Genomic DNA, 18,204 nt, shown 5'->3' with positions numbered 1-18,204 from the left:
TAGGAGTGAGCAACCCCAAAATACTTGGCAAAAGAAGTTTATCGAGAGATTTTGGCAATTTCGTGACAGCAATTTTATGTTCTAATCTTGCATGGATCTTATCGAGATTGCCATATTGAGGAAATATTTAGGGAAAACATCAAACTAAGTTTCTCCTAACCCGTTTAATACTGAAATCATCAGTATTAAACACCTACAAAGCTAGCAATAAAAGTCATTATAGCATAAATATATTTTTTCCCTCGATCATGATTATCAGCGATAACCCTATGCGTGCGGTCTCCTTATGTTGTATGTCGTACGATGCTCGCGTCATTCACTCGGGCCGCGCACGCCATTGGCCGCCGATAGTGCGGGTCAAGTATGCTAATTAGAATCACTCGGACGGGATATTTGCAAGCGGAAAGATGCTACGATTTATCAAAGGGTTGTAGATGTTACTGGTATTGTTGTCACGAGTTTGTTGTTTGTTTGTTTTTAATATTTTGGGGTAGGTGATTAAATAATCAAAGCGACCAGTTGTAGTCTAGGTGGGTACTTGATGGCTAGCTAGCTAGTGTCATTAAACATTAGACAGATGGCAGTATTTTCAGTCAGTTTAGACTTCGGACTAATAGACCTCACGCCAAATTATCATTAGCCCCATCTAGTGAGCAAAAAAGACCATATATTGGAAAAAGAATGACATGAGTTGAGAGTTCTCTATCTTCAACCAATCCGGTCATTCTCTTGTTGTTAACTGAATACAAATAGTATAAAAATTACCTTATTTTCACCGTCGAGGTAATAGTAAGCGAGCAGTGCTTCATTATGTGACGTCACGTTGAGAATGTGCTCGAACGTGTCCACATCATCGTGCGTTGATCGCATGTCGCCGTATGTGATGCGGAACTCGCTTGCACGCCTGGTGAAACAATGAAAACACACATTTGAATAACTAAATTTTGTTTATAAATACGCATTGTGTTTGGTTAATTCAGGAGGCCACAAGAATTACTAATAATTGGTATTTGATTGGTATTGTTGCTTATGGAAGCTTTATCTCTTTAATTTCTCTTGAGTCGAAGGGATTCAGGAGTAGGAAAATTAAGAGCTCTTGTGTATATTATTGATGAAGAGTCTTTGAACTTAATGACTTTGACGTGCCGGGAAAAGTATTATGATTTTCTGAAATTCTCAGCACGGAGTCCAGAATTGTGACCGGTGTAAGACAATAATCTCATCCCTACTACATGGGCCTCTATAACAGAACTGCCGAAAAATGGGAGTGACATTGATGTTGATATAATTTAAAAAAGCTTAGAACTTATAATAAGGTGAGTTGATTAACTAAATATATCCGACATCCTTAAACACAAAATCTGTCTCATTACTAGATAACATATCACAGCATGATTACAGGACTGATACCGTGATAAAATCACAGCAGTAGATAAAAATGCTCCTGCGCCATTTTGAAAAAAAAAACCTAACAAGCCATGAAGCGAGTAGAAAAACTATGTAAAGGAAATTAGGTAAGAAATTGCAAACGTTTTCAGGATGAATGCAATTATCTTTTGTAATCTAAACGAGGTCAAATACTAATGTACAGTGAAATCGACTCTGGCTATCTATCAATGTTTAGTATCTATGAAGCTAATGTCAAAAGTCTGTGATATATTTATTTTTTATCAAAAGAGGTTACAGTACAGTTCACTTGGGGCTCTTGTTTATTTATTTTTTTATACTACGTCTTCGCTTCGATTCCCGGAGTATGTTTGTTGGAAAATTGTATTTATTTTTAGATGGGCAAAACCAATTAATGTTTTCGCTTACCAAGAATCGTTATTATAGACTCGTATCCTGACTAAACAAGATAGTGTACACTGGAAAATGTATCCGAGGACCTTATTGCCCTAAAACGCCAGTGGCGCCATCCGATAGTAATGAAATCCTTTTGGGTGGATGAGATTTGAACTAAAGCACTTGATAACGGTTAACGCAAATGCTACTGACACGATTATCGTCATAATGTGTATGTTTCTTTAGATTTTAACGTGGTTCATCGATAACTGATAACGTCGAAAGTTAATCCAGCAGATTACGGCAATAAATTTAAATGATTCACGTCATTATGTTGACCTTCAAGGTCCCTAATGACGTATTAAGATGTAATTAACAAAGAAATGGTTTAGTTGAAACAATCCAAGCGAATATTATGATAATATCAACATAAGCATTATACCATAAACAACGGGCTCAGCAATGTTATTTAAATCGTAATTAATTTGCACTGACAATAACTTCAAATGATTTTTTTTCATTTTCTGGAATTCATTATCTTTTACTTTTATCCCTTTGGAGAATAAAAGGCGTAACCTTATTGTTATATTAATGTAAATCTCCTTTTTTCGGAAACACATAAAGATAAGCAATTTAAAGACATAGAAAACCTGACTAATATGAACAATACGTCATTGTTTCTGAAACAATGGTAAACAATTTTCTCAGGATAAACTTATCACTAAATAATAACATCTAGCCCTTACTTCTTGTAAAAACTATTAACTATTACTCAGAAAACCATTTGACTGTTCAGAATGTTATTTTAGGAAATAGAAGTCACGCAGATTTTTTGCCTTTTTGTAAAAGATCCCATAATGAGTTTTAAATTGTTCTACAGTAGAATGTTTATATTTACGCAACAAAAACTATGAGGTTATTGTGCAATTTTTTGCGGTTCAAAGCATCATTAGAGATCTAAAGTAAGTGATGAAAAGAGTATTGTTTTTTTAGTAAATCGTTTGGCAAACTGGTTAAATAATGCCTAGAATTTTAACTATCACCATAAAAAACCATGATGCAATCGTTCATTATTATTAAGTAAATACATAAACAGAGGTACCTAATTATAAATTGGAATGTCATGATATAATACAATAAGTGCGCTATGTGATTAGGCATAAGTACCATTTTATCTAAAATATTCAAAAGAATTATTGTAGATCACCCCCAAGGTTGAGGATTATGTTATCAGATCTAATAATTGGAAAAACTGGATTAATGACACACATTGTTTGCCAATAAATAGTATAAAATTTCGCAAACTGCGCAGTATTTTAATTATTATCTTTTTTGATAAAATTATACGTAAAAAAATATTTAGATAGCAAATTTTTTCGCGTTATTATATAATTTTTAATTTGATTTTGCACGCTATAACTTAATTAGGTAATTTTTAAACATTTTCAGTAAGTGTTCACCGTTTCAATAAATATTAATGAACTCATTATATCTTTAAACATTTTTTTCGCTTCCATGACTTTAACAGAAAAAAATATCGTATTTAAGTGGCGCTGTAATCGTTTTTAGGCCTAGCTAAAACATTCAAATGCGTAATTATATTATAAAAATACCACAAGTACGCTTAAGATATATGTACAATGTACATGATATAATGGATGGATGATTAATCCGAACATTACATGCCAACGAAGCATCTTTATTTTTTGAGGTTTAGGAATTTATGAATCTCAATTAAAAAGTAAAAAAAAACAATGTAATATCAATTTCACCGTGGGAAACCAACGTTCTGCAAACGGAATAAACTTATCAATTATATTTTACATTTTACACAACAATATAAACAGTTATTTAGTGTAACAGTTATCAGTAACGATACTTGGTTGAACATCTACAAACTCGAGAAATGGGACATATGGATAACAGTCTTTGTTGTTTTATCGACTGTAGTGTCAATCAGAACAGCTGTGTTCCCTTTGTTGCAACTCACAACTTCATTTTGATTTATATTGTAATTAATTACATATTAGCTCATTCGACAAAACTGCAGATAACCTAGGAACTAACAGTATTGACTAAACAAAAACCATTTTTTGTTAGTGCATGGAAGGGTGATTGGGATATTTCGAGAGTAACGGTAAAACAGAATAGAATTCGAAGAGTGAATAAATGTTGGGAAAATGTTCTAAAATCTATTCACCTAATTACTGTATCTATTCAGCGTTTAAATTCTCTATTCATCCAGTTTTATGGTAGAAAAAAATGTTTTGAAATAAGTATTGTGTTATGTATAGTTTTCTCTCTCTCTCTTTCGGTATTATAGTTTCATTTATTTGTCCACATTATACTCACAAACGACAATAGAACGTATATATTTAGAACAAAGACCAATATAAGATGTTTAATTAAGCTTATTGCAGCGTGCAGTTGACAATAAGAGAAACTTTGTTTTAGAAAAGGAACAAGAAGTCAAACCAGCCTTTCTTAATAATAAGCTAAAGCTGTCTTAGCTTTTCTTAGTATTCATTACGCATCTTTTTGTTTAGAATTTACTTTGAAGTGATTTTGACTAAATACATTACATAGGGTAAATACGCCTGTTTGCGTCCACCTTACAGGTCGTGTTCATGTTACGAAACACCCTTTAAAAATTCCCGAAAATAAGAAAACTACCAGTTATATTAGTAGTTGTTACTACACATCTGTTTTGATCTTACACGTTTAAAGTATCTTAGATTCATGGCGATCCGTAATATGGACGCGAACTGGTAGGTGGACACAAACAGGGAACTCACCCTACATTATACATATACATACTAGCTTTCTCTTGAATCCTAAATATAAGCCAAGATAATATCTATTAATAAATGGAATGCACTAAAGGTTCTCAGTGCAAGTCACACAATGCATAATTGCATATTACATAAACGTAAGTACCTAGCAACTTTATAGGTACATATTATGTGAATTAGTTCATTGTTATAGATATCTGACTTTATCATGACTAGTTCTGTATGATATACTAATAGGTAGTTACAATGTAGTATCCTAATTAGCTTATTAAAGTCTAGATAATTTAGAGGGCAGACAACAAAGGTGTGCTACCAAAAATTATGAATAATTACTGAGAGCATAGTTCGTATTTTTTTAAAGTAATTGATAGCTTCAATAATCCTTTCCAATAATTTACTTGGACTTTATGCTTTAGGTACATTCTGCCAGTCAATGACTTCGTCAAACTTAAAATTGTCTGCCAAATAGAGGTCAAATGTCTACAAAATAATGTTTTTTTAATGACCAAACTCACTAACTGCATAAAATCCGGCTCAGATAAATGCCAAAATATAATACATCTTTACAATAACATTACCTACACGTGTCATGCAATGCATCATTCATATCACAGATAAGAGAATGCATATTATCTGAATAATTAACCATAATTACCAATTAGTAATCGTCACCTGATTGAACGAATTACATACATAAGGCCAAAAAATGAATCATTACTTTAGTTATACAACTAAAGAGTTAAAAACAAAGATAGTGCAGCCGTTTGGTTGTAAAGAACAACAAACATGCCGAGATGACATAAATATTTACGTTCAGTGGCTACTACGCAGTACGCGATCTAAATGAGAATATTATCTCATGTCCCTTTAGGTATATTCAGTATAGGTACTTATAGATGGAATATACGGCATGTGAAGACTTCAATCAAGATGTTTGAGTAGAATAAATTGTTTTTATTGCATCTTAAGAGCTGGAGTGTGGTGAGATACATTATATGTATAGAACACTTATAGCCATAGGTGCATGTTCAAAGTCTAAAACAATTTGTCACAACTACAATCAATTGTAAAATACCACGTGAAGGATTCCATACTTTATCTATCTGTAGATTTGCTGCATTTTACCGCAAAACGGCTTTGTTCCCACAAAAAGGCAGAATCGGGGGTTCATTGTTACCAACATTTATTGGATTCCAAGAAAAAATAACGTTGGTGAATAGGAAATAAACCGTACCTGCGTCAGAAACTACCCTATTGTAGCGCAAAAAAGAATGGGATATATTTTTTATAGAATAGCGGTCTAACGAGCAGACAGATCAACTGATGGTGAGCAATCAGCGCCGCCAATGCGTTCCATTGCTGGCCTTTTAAGAAGGAGTAGTTTAGGACTCTTTTCTTTATAATTTTAAAATAATTCCCAGAAAACTCAACAAATAAAGGATAATGGCAAATAGTATAACAAAGTTGTGAAGCTGTGCAATTGAGGGTCACTTTCTAGAAGTTCTATTAACATCAATCATGTGCTGGTTACGTCATTACTGGACAATAAACCCGGCATTGCCTTTGAATACCCAAAGCAAAGTCAAGTTTAACCAGCTATCGAAGGTCATACAGATTAGATTAGTAATTATAAAATGATACCATAATATATAGTTTTATTACCAAATCCTTGCGGACACGATATAAGTAATTATATGATGTATGATGTTTATCATACATTCACATGATTACAATAGGAAGGCTTTGTTTAGTTTGATGTGGCGTCGCAAAATTAAATAGGTAATATGACTAATGCAACAAATATTCAGGTATTTTCTCACTTCACAGAGCATAACGAACAATACTTTTGTTGGTACCTCCTGCTAAACGCAGAAGAGAACCGGCCCATTTCATACCTGAATGATTGGGGTAATACCACAGTTTTTGCAATACCATTTTGCAGGCCTTTCTTTCAAGAGACTCATAGGAATAAGGCCTAAGTTTCTGCTCAACCGAACAACTCAAGATAGAGATTATTGCCATACACCGACCTATAATCCAGACTCTTTTTAGTCTTTATTGTCTACCTACAATCTATTTTTTTTTTGCCCCAACCTTTAACTTTTTTATTTATCGCGTTTCTTGTGATACCTGATGATGATGACGGCTTGATAGTTGATAACTTACCTCCTGTCCAGCTGTCTGCCATCAGTAGCGTCCGTCTTGTTGTCCATAGTCAGTTTGTAGTAGATCCTAGCGGCGGCCTCCGACCGATCATGTGTAGCATACATGAAGCCATGTAGCTGTTGCAGCATGTTGAGGCTCAGCTTCCAAAGTGACTTGCTCATTTTCGGAGTACATGTTACGAATCTGGTGAAGAAAGATAAAATAACTTTTATTATATACCGTAAGTAGAGGATGATCAGAGAAAAGGAAAGTAGATTGGACGAGGAATGAGGGAGATATAAGATAGGATATCTGCTACGATTTGGACTTGGTAATTTCCAACCGATTTTGAAGTCAATGGGGAAAGCCAACCAGCATTGAGCAAGCGGGGTGATTAATGCTCAAAACTTTTCTGTATGAGAAGAGGCCTTTAGTGGATGTGATGTGTGATGGGGAAGATCTAGTTTTAGTAGAAGACGTCATATGGTTGATATAATAATGATAGAATATAGAACGATACAAGCAGGGTACTTAGGTTGAGGGTTAGAAGAAGACGAAGCGGTATACTCTGCAGAGTCCAGGAACTAATTTGAAGTACCGTTAATCGGTGTAGAACAAAGGGTTTCTTATCGCCAACAGCGATATCTTCCAGACACGGAAGTTATTGCATATTTAAAGTAGACTTAAAATTGAAGATTAGATGAAGGAATTTGTTAAAGCGGAAATTAAGTGCTTACGTCGGTCGTCAAGAACAAATTTGTAGAAATTACAAAACTTTTTAATGATAGATTTGTTTCATCGTACCTATAGTTTATTACCTCATCAGATGAATTACGGTATTTAGATGTCCGTATTCATTGAGAAAAACGTAACAAAAACATTTAACATTTTTTATGATCTGGGGATAAGTTTGTCATTCAATTTAGTGTAAGCAAAACTATCAAAGTCCAACTAAACAAGTGCTGTGGAACATTATAACTACAGATCTGTTTTTGTTAGACTTTAGACGTGTGAGTTAAGATGTATTAACAAAACATATCTTCAGGTACGTATAATACAGATGCTTTACCTACTTAATAAGATACCTAAATCACATCATAAATAAACGTTAGGATAATAAATAGCTGACTTTGTTCGTCAGTGGCTTTACGTCTCAACTCTCTACATTATATCTAGATCATGGGATTAAAGGATTTGATAATGAACACAAGTGCGAAAACGTGACGATTATATTGTTAATGCAGATTATATATTTTTGCATGTTACATCTATGTTTATAGGTTTGTGATATGTGAATATGTTATGCGTACATAACTTAGGCCATGATCATATTATAAACTTTACTGATATACATATTTAAACAAAGCATTAAATATTCGGAACAATATTATAATAAATGCCATTCATAACAATTAATGAACAATACTATTTGTATCATAGAGGTAGACATAGTTCCAAAACAACAAATTAATTAACGCAAACACAATAATCACTGTGATTAGAATTTCGTCATCGGAAGTATTGATAATGGAAGTACACAGTAACCGTGAGACATTCTAGACTATTCGATAAACAATTGTAATTAACATAAACTATTAGGTAACTATCCTTACGTTACGTAATGGTATGCCTTTCTTCGATGAGCTAAGTAAGGTGACAGGAATGCAGTACATTTTATAAACATTCTAATGTTATTAGTTATTGTTCTTCTTTTCTCAGGTCTTTTCCTATCTAGTTGTAGATTAGGACAGCATAATCATACACCCATAACATACATAACCTCACACATGTCTCCCATAGTGTTAGGTAGATACAATGGAATGCCAATTGCTACGATTCTTACACACCGCTTTCGCTTCATCAACAATCGTCAGTCTTCTCATGCATGCTCGTCGGTTGAAGATACTTTATATAGTAATCAACTATAATTTGTCCTAAATGACTCACTAATCGTGATACACAGCTCGTTTTAATTCTTCTTCTCCCATTTATAACAGCTAAATAAATTGATGCGAAATTAAGCAAAATCAGACTCCTAACAACTCTAGAAAAATAGGTAAGTAAGTAGCTACTTGACCCAAAAATGTAACGTAGTTTCATGAGTAACGTTCCTTTACTTGATTTCATACAAAGGGTGTATGTAAATATACAAAAACAGGATGTTATTATAGGTCAATAGAATCTATTCGGCATTCGTTTTTACAAAATAACGGACAAACAAGTTGTTTTATCAATAAAATTGTAATATTCAGCTATTTCAGCTGATAAAGTTTTGTCCGAGGTCAATATGTTCGTTTACTTTCATAGCTGATTAGAACAAAAGTCGTTTTTATAAGTTTTTGTTATATTTTGTTTAACAACTGGATCTAAGTATATCGTAGGGTTTATATTAGGTACGTATTATTCATTGTTTACTGGTTAATTATATACATATTTAAATTTAAATCAAATCAACGACATTAATATTTATTAATTCGATTTTGAATATTATAAAATTTAATTACATTATGAATTATTTAGACATGCAAATATTTATTGTGACACATTACTATCCACTGGAACTCCTATAAATCATTACCCATCAGAACATCAACTAAGTACAACAACCAGAAAAAGATTTGCGTTACTGCAAAAGCTGAAGAAGGATGCTGAATATTAGTTGTAAAAAACTTTGGCTTTTCTACTACCTGTGTAAACTGACAATTGTTCGAATGACAATTGAACCAAACGACCTGTCTATCCTCTGAGGCAGACCTATCTATCTTGAGGCAGATAGGTCGTTTGGTCTGAAGAGTAAACTTTAAATAGGTATCTTTGAAACTATTTGAAGAATAACACATGGTTTTTAGCCACACAAATCTTATTACAGGCTCATTATGAAACAACTATTATATTCAAAATCCACGACATCTCCCACAATCTCAATCAAACAAGCAGAAAAATATTTATCCACGCAAATCGGACGTCATTTAGAAAGTACAAGTTATTATGACACATTTAGATCATAATAAGTTAAAAACATGACACGCATGTACTTACAACAACACAATAATATCATCCAATGTTTATGTACTCAACACTTAACGCATTCCTTATCTAATCCAAAGAAAGCTGAACAAACAGTTAACAGAAATAGAGTTTATCGCTGCAACCATTGTGTGGCATTAGAAATTATGATTTAGTTTATAATCGTGTTATATTTTCAGTAATAAATAATAATGTACGATAAGAAAGGCCTATCTGATTCGACAATAAATCATTGCGATTTGACTCCAAGTTAGACATTTCTAAGGAGGATGAGAGACGGTGAGGAGCCAGGGTGATTAAACTACCCTAGGCGTTGGATCATGGGGGCTGCAGAGTACGTCTAATTAGAAGACTTGATGCCCCTTAAAGGTGCTGAGTGTGGGTGGCCACACTCAGCCACCGAGATCGTTTTAGTGAGGTAAAATTCCAACAGCCTAGTCTTTCTCCCAAAAAGTAAGGCGCGTTTTTTAAAGTTTCCTTCGGAATAAAAAAACATGCAGACTGAACTAAACTGAAAACACTTCCAAGTTTGATGAAGAGAACAAACACGAAAGATTTTCAGCCATAGTCAGCCAAAACGTGATGTGAAATAGGAAAACTCAAGCGTAGGACATCATACTTAAGTCTGAAACTGCTTTTACAAACAAATAACATCATATTCAAATGATGAAAAAAGATAACAAATGACGCTTCCAAGTGCAATTCCCACAGAATTTTAACAAAGAACCAACTCAAAGACATCAATCTAAAGAAAACTACCGGAACAATAACACTAATAATATAATCTGTACCTCTTTGTGCAATTGACGTAATATCATAAACATTGAATTTAATCGAAGCAAGTTTATTACTCTCTGAACAAAAACAAATTACAATGTACGTTTACGATTTACATAACATTTACTTAATTATCAAATAACCACGATACAATTGTTATGATATAATGATACATGAATATTACCTAACAAAAATATTGTAGAAATCAAACAAAGAAATCAAGATCGTCATTGACCTAATTCATAAAAAATTAGCTTCATAAGATAGGGAAGACGCAAAAGATAAAACAATATTATTGTAGTATAGACAGTTAGTATGTTTGTATAAAAAAATGTATTTGCGTCAGAGATAGGTTAAATACAAGTCAAGTCGATTGTATTGATGACGTTAACAATATGCAATCAAATATCTACAAGATTTGCTAAACAAGGAAGTATAATGATGATTTTATCAAAAAATATATAGGAATAAGATGACTTGATGTTTCGTTTAACATGGATTTAAGGGACAAAACAGCAAAGCAAGAACAGCGAAGCTTAGACACAGATAAATAATTGTAACAGACAGGTTTCAGGACAAAAAGTCTTTAACTTAGACGACGCCATAAACAACTATAGGTGCCAAAACAAAAACAGCAATAATATCTATGCTATGAACCGAATATTTTAATGGTGCCCTTTACAGACTTTGAGGAGATATATTGTGTTAAAGACACGTCACACAGAAACTATCAACAAAAAGGGCACTGGCATAGAAATTGTCTCTACTCTGATCAAGACCCTGTTAATAACCGACACCAAAACATAGAACAACGGACAAATAGTACAAATACTACAGACGAACACAACCCTTCCACCTTCGAAAAACTTGAAGAACTGACCTAGTCATAACGTTGTTGTGACGGACACACCTCTTTCTACGGATGAGCACATTCCCAGCCACTTTGTACTGAACCGCATGCGTCTCTACTCTATCGCCCACATAGCTAAAAAGCGTTTGATGTGTTAGTGAAAAGAAGCGGGAAATGATTTAAAGAAGGAAATAGAGTAAAAGGTCTATCATGACAGTGCTTTTAGAAGCCTAAGAACTAGATATGATAAGGGACTAAGTTATGTAGCAAATCAATCACTTTTATTTAAGGTTTCTAAACTAAGGAGCTTGCATGCGCAAAGAAAGCTAAGCACTTAGTATCGTAATGTTCAAATTCAAATTATGATAAACTCTAGTCTATCGGTCAAATACTCAAATGTCACTCAATTTTAAGACGCTCTCAAGAATAGTTCTATCACCACAAATTCTTTGTAAAAGACAGAGATAGCACGATATTTAAGTAGAAATAAGATTTGAGTAGCATTTCAGTATTTGGGCGTATATCCCATGTCTCCGTTGTGTCTTCAGCTTACATTCTCTATTATTGGTTTTCTAGAATATTCTATAAAATATCGAATTGCATAAAGTTATCGCATCACACAATATTATTTCCTACAACCCTTGACACAGTTGCGGTAACAATGGCATCATGACATGCTATAAAAATAGAATAATAATGTTATGCAGAAATATAAAATGATAACCTATTTATATGATAGGAAAAACTTGTATCTAATAAAAACCTTTAACTAATTTTAAGATGCTTATATCATGCATTTACTCTACGTGGGAAAATGTTAAGATTTGCGTATTTATAAAATGATTTATACTATCTAGAAACTACAACTGCGTCACTGGACAAAAAACAGAGTAAAATATAATATAAGTAATTAGGTAGGTACCTAATAGAAATGGAAAATATAGATAGGTTTAGGAAACTTCTAGCATCAAATGCCTGGGGATACAAAGGGATATAAGAAAATAAAAATATAAGGATTGATTAATATGACACGTATAGTTATAGCAAAAACAGAACTTGAAAAAATTGGTTTTCCAGCAAACCGTTTTGAAAACCCTAAGTTGTTTCATAAATGAAATATTCAAGGTACAATGTCATGCAGTACATAACAGGTAGGGCTAGAAACCTGTTCAGTTTATGGAAGGGCAAGTCAAGTATCAAGTCAGTGGATGTCGCGATCAGAAAGCTACTTTCTCTCTGAGAAAGGTATGATATAATGAGACACATCGACGCGCATACACATTTCAAAACATCAATCTCCCGACGATGATTGCTAATTTAAAAGTAATTTATACGCAGTAATGATAAGAATCAATTTCGTAGAACGCAATTTCGCAATGTGTTGAGACTGGTTGAAAATGAATGAATGATTTTGGGTAGGCAATTTAACGTCAAACGACTATAATTTGTTAATAGCCTTGCACTATCGGTATTGAGTTTAAAATAATTGGATTCCCAAAACAATAAGTTTCTTTACAATGGTACGCAAACTAAAATTAACAAACTTTTTCTGACGAAATCTTTATGCTTTATTCTTTACCTGAATGGGGGCTATCGTTTTTTTCTTTTTTTACAGACGGTCTAATGACTGAGAATAGTTTATTGGACAAAAGACTTCTTGCTTCACCAGCAATTACGGCAGTAAACATTCAGGGTTTCCCCTATTCTAATTGTTTCAAATCTGATCTCCCAAAAAGTAATTAGCTGCTTTTCTAGAAATAAACTACGATAATACTATACTTACTTGGTAAACGAAGCGTACATAATGTCGATGGGCACTCTGTACGGTAGCGTGAGGAGTGTGAGGTACCTCATGGCCCTTTGCCTCATCACCCAGTTGACAATACCACTGTTTGCTGAGTCTATCGCGTTCTGGAATATTGTCATCACTGTGTCTGGTAGGTCGTCCACTAATGCGTCCTAAAATGTAAGTAAGTTTGAGAAAATGTACTTATTATTCAAGGGGAGTAAATAGGGTCAAATGTCCTAAATGGGTATCTGCAGTATATTCGGAGTCGGTTCTAGGCCAACTGGTTTAGAAACGCTTCAAACTTTAGGCTAAAATGTATAGACTGTTCTACCCAGTCTGTTTTCATAGATTTCTGCCAATTTCTAGTGTTTCTAATGTTTAAGTAAATTATTCGTTAAATTTTCTTGTAGGGATCAATATCTATGCATTCATATGACCAAAACATTAAAGTAGGCAAATAAAGCTACAGTATAATTTAATAATCAGATAATCTTTATTACTCTTGATACGGGCATAAGCGTGTTGATGATATTTGAATATTATCTTGCTTTATCTTTTACGTAGGTATGATTTACTGTTTTTTTTTTGGTGTAGTGTTCAAAATCCACTACTAACCAAGAAGTTTAATTCAGCCATTCGTAATTAGTACTTACATAGACATGTTTTAAAATCGCTGCGAATACAATATGATCTTCCAATTAAATTCAATCGATAAGTGAAATAAAAAAGTAAAATATTGTCCCCTTACCTGTCTATGAGTCTTGCATTCTTCACAATCGGGGTCGTATTCATACGTGGTGTCATCTAAAACGTCTTGTAGTTGGAAAGTAGACTGCACAGCCAGACACCTCGTGCAAGATATCATGTTATTCCTTTGCAAAAATCTGAGTGCGTCATCGAAACCCTGTTTGCACATATTGCTAAGGACCTCCGGTTTTGGCGGGAAGAGAATGCGCGCGAATCTGTTCATATTCTGTTTTGACAGTTCTATGCTTGTGTTTGCCAGATTTACCTGATTAAAAAAAAAGTTTAATTAAAACCTATTCAACCTCCTTTCTGCCTTTTTTTTTTAATTGCTCTATACATATTATATTTGGGTGTACCTTATTGATTTACCCACAATAAAAAAAAACTTAAAGCTATTATTTAGTTATTAGCCTAATAGTGTTTTCGCAATAGGCTTTAAAATCAAATACAAATGGCTGTTGTGGTAACATTTATAACAGGACTGGTTTTGCGCATCGTAGAATTGAATATGCCGACATAATTTCAAAGCATGTTACGTGATTATGATAAGTCACGTAACTATTTCTTCAACAGTTTAAGATTAAAAGGTTAAGCATTCATGTAATGTTATTATGGGGCAAATTAATTAGAACTACGTTTAATAATATTTTACTGAGAATTTTGATGAATCCTTTGTTACAATGAAATATTCTGCATTAACAAAAACTAATTAGTACCTACATTTTGTTAGGTACCTATTGGCAGTCTCTCTTATTACAATAAATGATCTAATATACTGAAAAAGTACATTCTTTGAATAAAGCAATGACTATAGGTTAAATTGTGTCTTGCTATCTATGCAATACAATACGTTATTAAATATTCATTGTATGTAATAAGTACAATATATGCAACAAGTATGTATAGTTACTTATTTTTTATGTTAAAAGTAACTATCTCTGTTGCTAATGTTGTATGACATCACGCAACTTACCACTTTACAAAGAATGTAGTAGAGTGATATTAGGAAACGCACATTATTGCATAAGTATAAAGTTTATTTTTAGTTAGCAATGTATAGTTTTTTAATGTTACTCACTACTCTGAAAACCACTTTAGTTACATGGACAAAGAGTTGATATTAGTATGAAGTTGAATGCGGCGCATTACCACATCGTTCAAAAATAGAATATAGAAAACACCATAAGCATTAACGACTAAAAGAGTCCAATCAAAAATGATACTTACATGGAACAGCTGTGAGCTCAAATCCCTGGGGCAAATGTCGCTCTCACCACAGAACGGGCTGACGGTGATTGTGTTTTCATCTAAAACTGGCAGGTTGTCGCTGAAGCCACCGTCCATGTAGCGGATGCCATGGAAACGTGGGGGCAGCAGCCCAGAGAATACTGGCACGAAACATGACGCCAACAGCGCCTAAAGAACACATTTCAAAATCAGAACACTATGTATGTAGTCGTTACCAAAGAGTTTAAGTACCAGAATCTTTTTAAGGATGAATGAAGAGGAAGAGATCGACTAAGTTTGTGTGAGGACTGATTTATTATGAAAGAAAATGAACCTTTGAGAGTTTTGACTTGAAAACAGAAATACATAATATTATAATGTAGATGGTTAACGTTTTAAATTCTATAATAAAATCTTGAACATATTTAGCACTTAGCAGGTTAAATCAGATCACAAAAGTGCTAACAAGATTCATTGCAAGTTATGTAACTAACACATCAAAGCATTTTTCATACAAGTATTTGACACACATTTGGAGCAAATGTAGATTACTGGAGCATGTAGACATTGCTCGTCATAATTGTTATTATTGTAGGAAGTACGTTTGTCGCATCACTCACAACGTTGGCGATTATGACATCACAGTTTCCGAGTCCGAGCGCGACGAAAACAAATGTTACGCAAAATGCGAAATATTTTGTTTAACACAAAAACAAATATTACGCAGTTATTTCTTGTGATAGTGATATGATAATGAAAATTTGCGTAACTAATTGAAATTATAATTAATATTAATGAAGGAGGATCATAGGTTATTGGGAGTCTTCAGCATTCTTAAGTACTGGGTTCAACACCTGAATAGTTATTGCAGTTGTAGTGTTGTTGAGCGTTCGTTTTTCAAAATTCTTCACAATGCAAATCTTAAGTCTATACCAGGTTGAGGTATATATAGCCTTTACCTATTTATAGAAGAAAATTATACGACTGACGAGTAATTTATTCTAATACTAGTGTTAGTGACCATGTCAGTTTACAAACTTATATTATTATGCTTACCTGTAACAAATCTTCCCTCGTAGGGAACTCGGAGACAATAACATTCTTCCCGTCATACACCCTGGTCAGGGAAATGTGAAGCTTGCCACTGACGATCTTGTGGACATCGTGGGGCAGGTACTTCTGCATGCCCTCGAGGAGGACATTTTGTATGTTGAAGGAAGGGCTAAAAGGCCCGAGGGAGCCCGCCCTCGCCTCGCTAACGACCCTCAACACATCTGTCGTGATCTCACCTGGTGAACATACAAAAATGGTTAAACTGATGAACTTACGCCCGAATACTCAAACGCTACTCAATTTTAAGTTGTACTTAAATATCGTACTATCTCTGTCATTTTATAAAGAATTAATAGTGACAGAACTACATTTGAGAGCGTCTTAAAATTGAGTAGCGTTTGAGTATTCGGGCATTAGACTACGATAGACTTGTGTCCGCGAATAGCTGAACAGATTAAAGTATTTTTTTAATATTATGAAATAAATAGTATTTTTTGCCGAAACATCTACAAGTTTCGAGACAGTTGCGTTGGAAACAAGCTAATACAACATTATCAGCAAATCTGAGGTTAATTATGTGACGTTATCAGTTCGTGTCAATAACCTATGGATATAGGACATCAGCTGTTAAGATTATTGTTTGCTAATAATGAGAACATTGAGGATGTGTGCACTCGTACACGCGAGACCATTCAGGCATATTACTGCGATTGTTCAATTGATGCGCGACGATTGTTTAGCGTTGAAAGTCGAGAGATTATGACGATCGATTAAGTAGGTATGCATACACAGATGCATGTTTGAAAAACTTCTGAATCTTTTATCCCTTTCTAACCGAGTTAAAATGATTGCGAGTTTCGAATTTACGAAATTCTCAAAAGTCAATCTATCGTGACTTTTTTCCAGGACCTTTTAGTCTCAGTTGCAAAGGGTTATATTGAAAGATCTTTTTTCAGGTTTTGTTACATTTCGTAATAAATATGACAGTGGATAAAATTCACATCATCATTATTATGTCAGTGGAATGAGTCCCCACATAAGACATTGTAATTAGTCAGTGGGGAGCAACTTACATCCCATCTACATCTAATGCCCAAATACTGAATCATCTCTTAAATATTAAATGGGGCTCAAATGATTAATAACTAGCTCTCAAAGTCTAGTTTTGTATAAGATTAGCATTTTACTTCAATAAGTAGGTCTATTGGTCATTATTCTCTTCACTTATTTCTACAGCAACAAATATTTAATAGTAACTATCTTGCAGAAGAAAAATATTTTTAAATCAGGCCTCTTGTAAAAACACAATCATAGAAAAAATATATTTGGCAGAATTCCATATTCTGAGAAACCTTGTAAAATAATCATTGTGTAGGCATAATATAGTTAAATGGTGCCAATTTCCTGAAATTCTTACAATCCATAATATATTTTTTTATATTACAGATTGAATAGAATTCAATTAATTTTTGGGTGAAAATAAAATTCTTACACATAAATTTTAAATTACTAGGTACCTACTTAAATAATTTTAAGACATTTAAGTATTGCTTAGTTAAATCTTTATCTCTTGTATAGTAAAAGATTTGTAACTGATTGACTTAAAAAATATAATTATTGACACAAATAAAGCAAATAAATAAATATTCCTGACTTGCATTTTAATAATTAAACATAATTTAATACCATGCAATAAAGAACTTAATTCCCATACCATAAGGTTACAATTTCTCTGCCATTAGTCACATCAATTTTTCATTTATATTCAGTCACAGTAAAATGTACTCAATATCAATTTAATTAAAGTAGATATTTCTTTAATATGTAATGTTATGTTTTTCTAATACATGGCTGCATTATGTAAACAAAGTTCCAGTGTTAGATTACGAGTTAGTTACTGTGGCCTTGTCTTCTCATCTTTATTACAATATTGTGATGACTAATTCCAGTAGCCAGATAATATTAACTGTACAGAATTAATTAATGCATTTTGCACGGGTTGTATAATGATTTAT

At 33.3% G+C, this 18,204-nt stretch overlaps 1 protein-coding gene across 1 annotated transcript in view; it reads right to left on the bottom strand.

Moving 5' to 3' along the window:
• LOC118263277 (uncharacterized) overlaps positions 1–18,204 on the bottom strand; it is a 30,942-nt gene that overhangs the window by 12,069 nt on the left and 669 nt on the right. Inside the window, exons 2-7 of the mRNA XM_050705456.1 lie at positions 16,193–16,425; positions 15,137–15,325; positions 13,911–14,174; positions 13,157–13,332; positions 6,741–6,923; positions 766–904 (exon numbers count right to left, since the gene is read on the bottom strand). Coding sequence (XP_050561413.1) covers positions 766–904; positions 6,741–6,923; positions 13,157–13,332; positions 13,911–14,174; positions 15,137–15,325; positions 16,193–16,425 — 1,184 coding nt within the window. The remainder of the gene's footprint in view (positions 1–765; positions 905–6,740; positions 6,924–13,156; positions 13,333–13,910; positions 14,175–15,136; positions 15,326–16,192; positions 16,426–18,204) is intronic.

The sequence above is a fragment of the Spodoptera frugiperda genome, chromosome 27 (genome assembly GCF_023101765.2).
Source record: "Spodoptera frugiperda isolate SF20-4 chromosome 27, AGI-APGP_CSIRO_Sfru_2.0, whole genome shotgun sequence".
Lineage (NCBI taxonomy): Eukaryota > Metazoa > Arthropoda > Insecta > Lepidoptera > Noctuidae > Spodoptera > Spodoptera frugiperda.
This window is presented reverse-complemented; position numbering and strand designations above follow the sequence as displayed.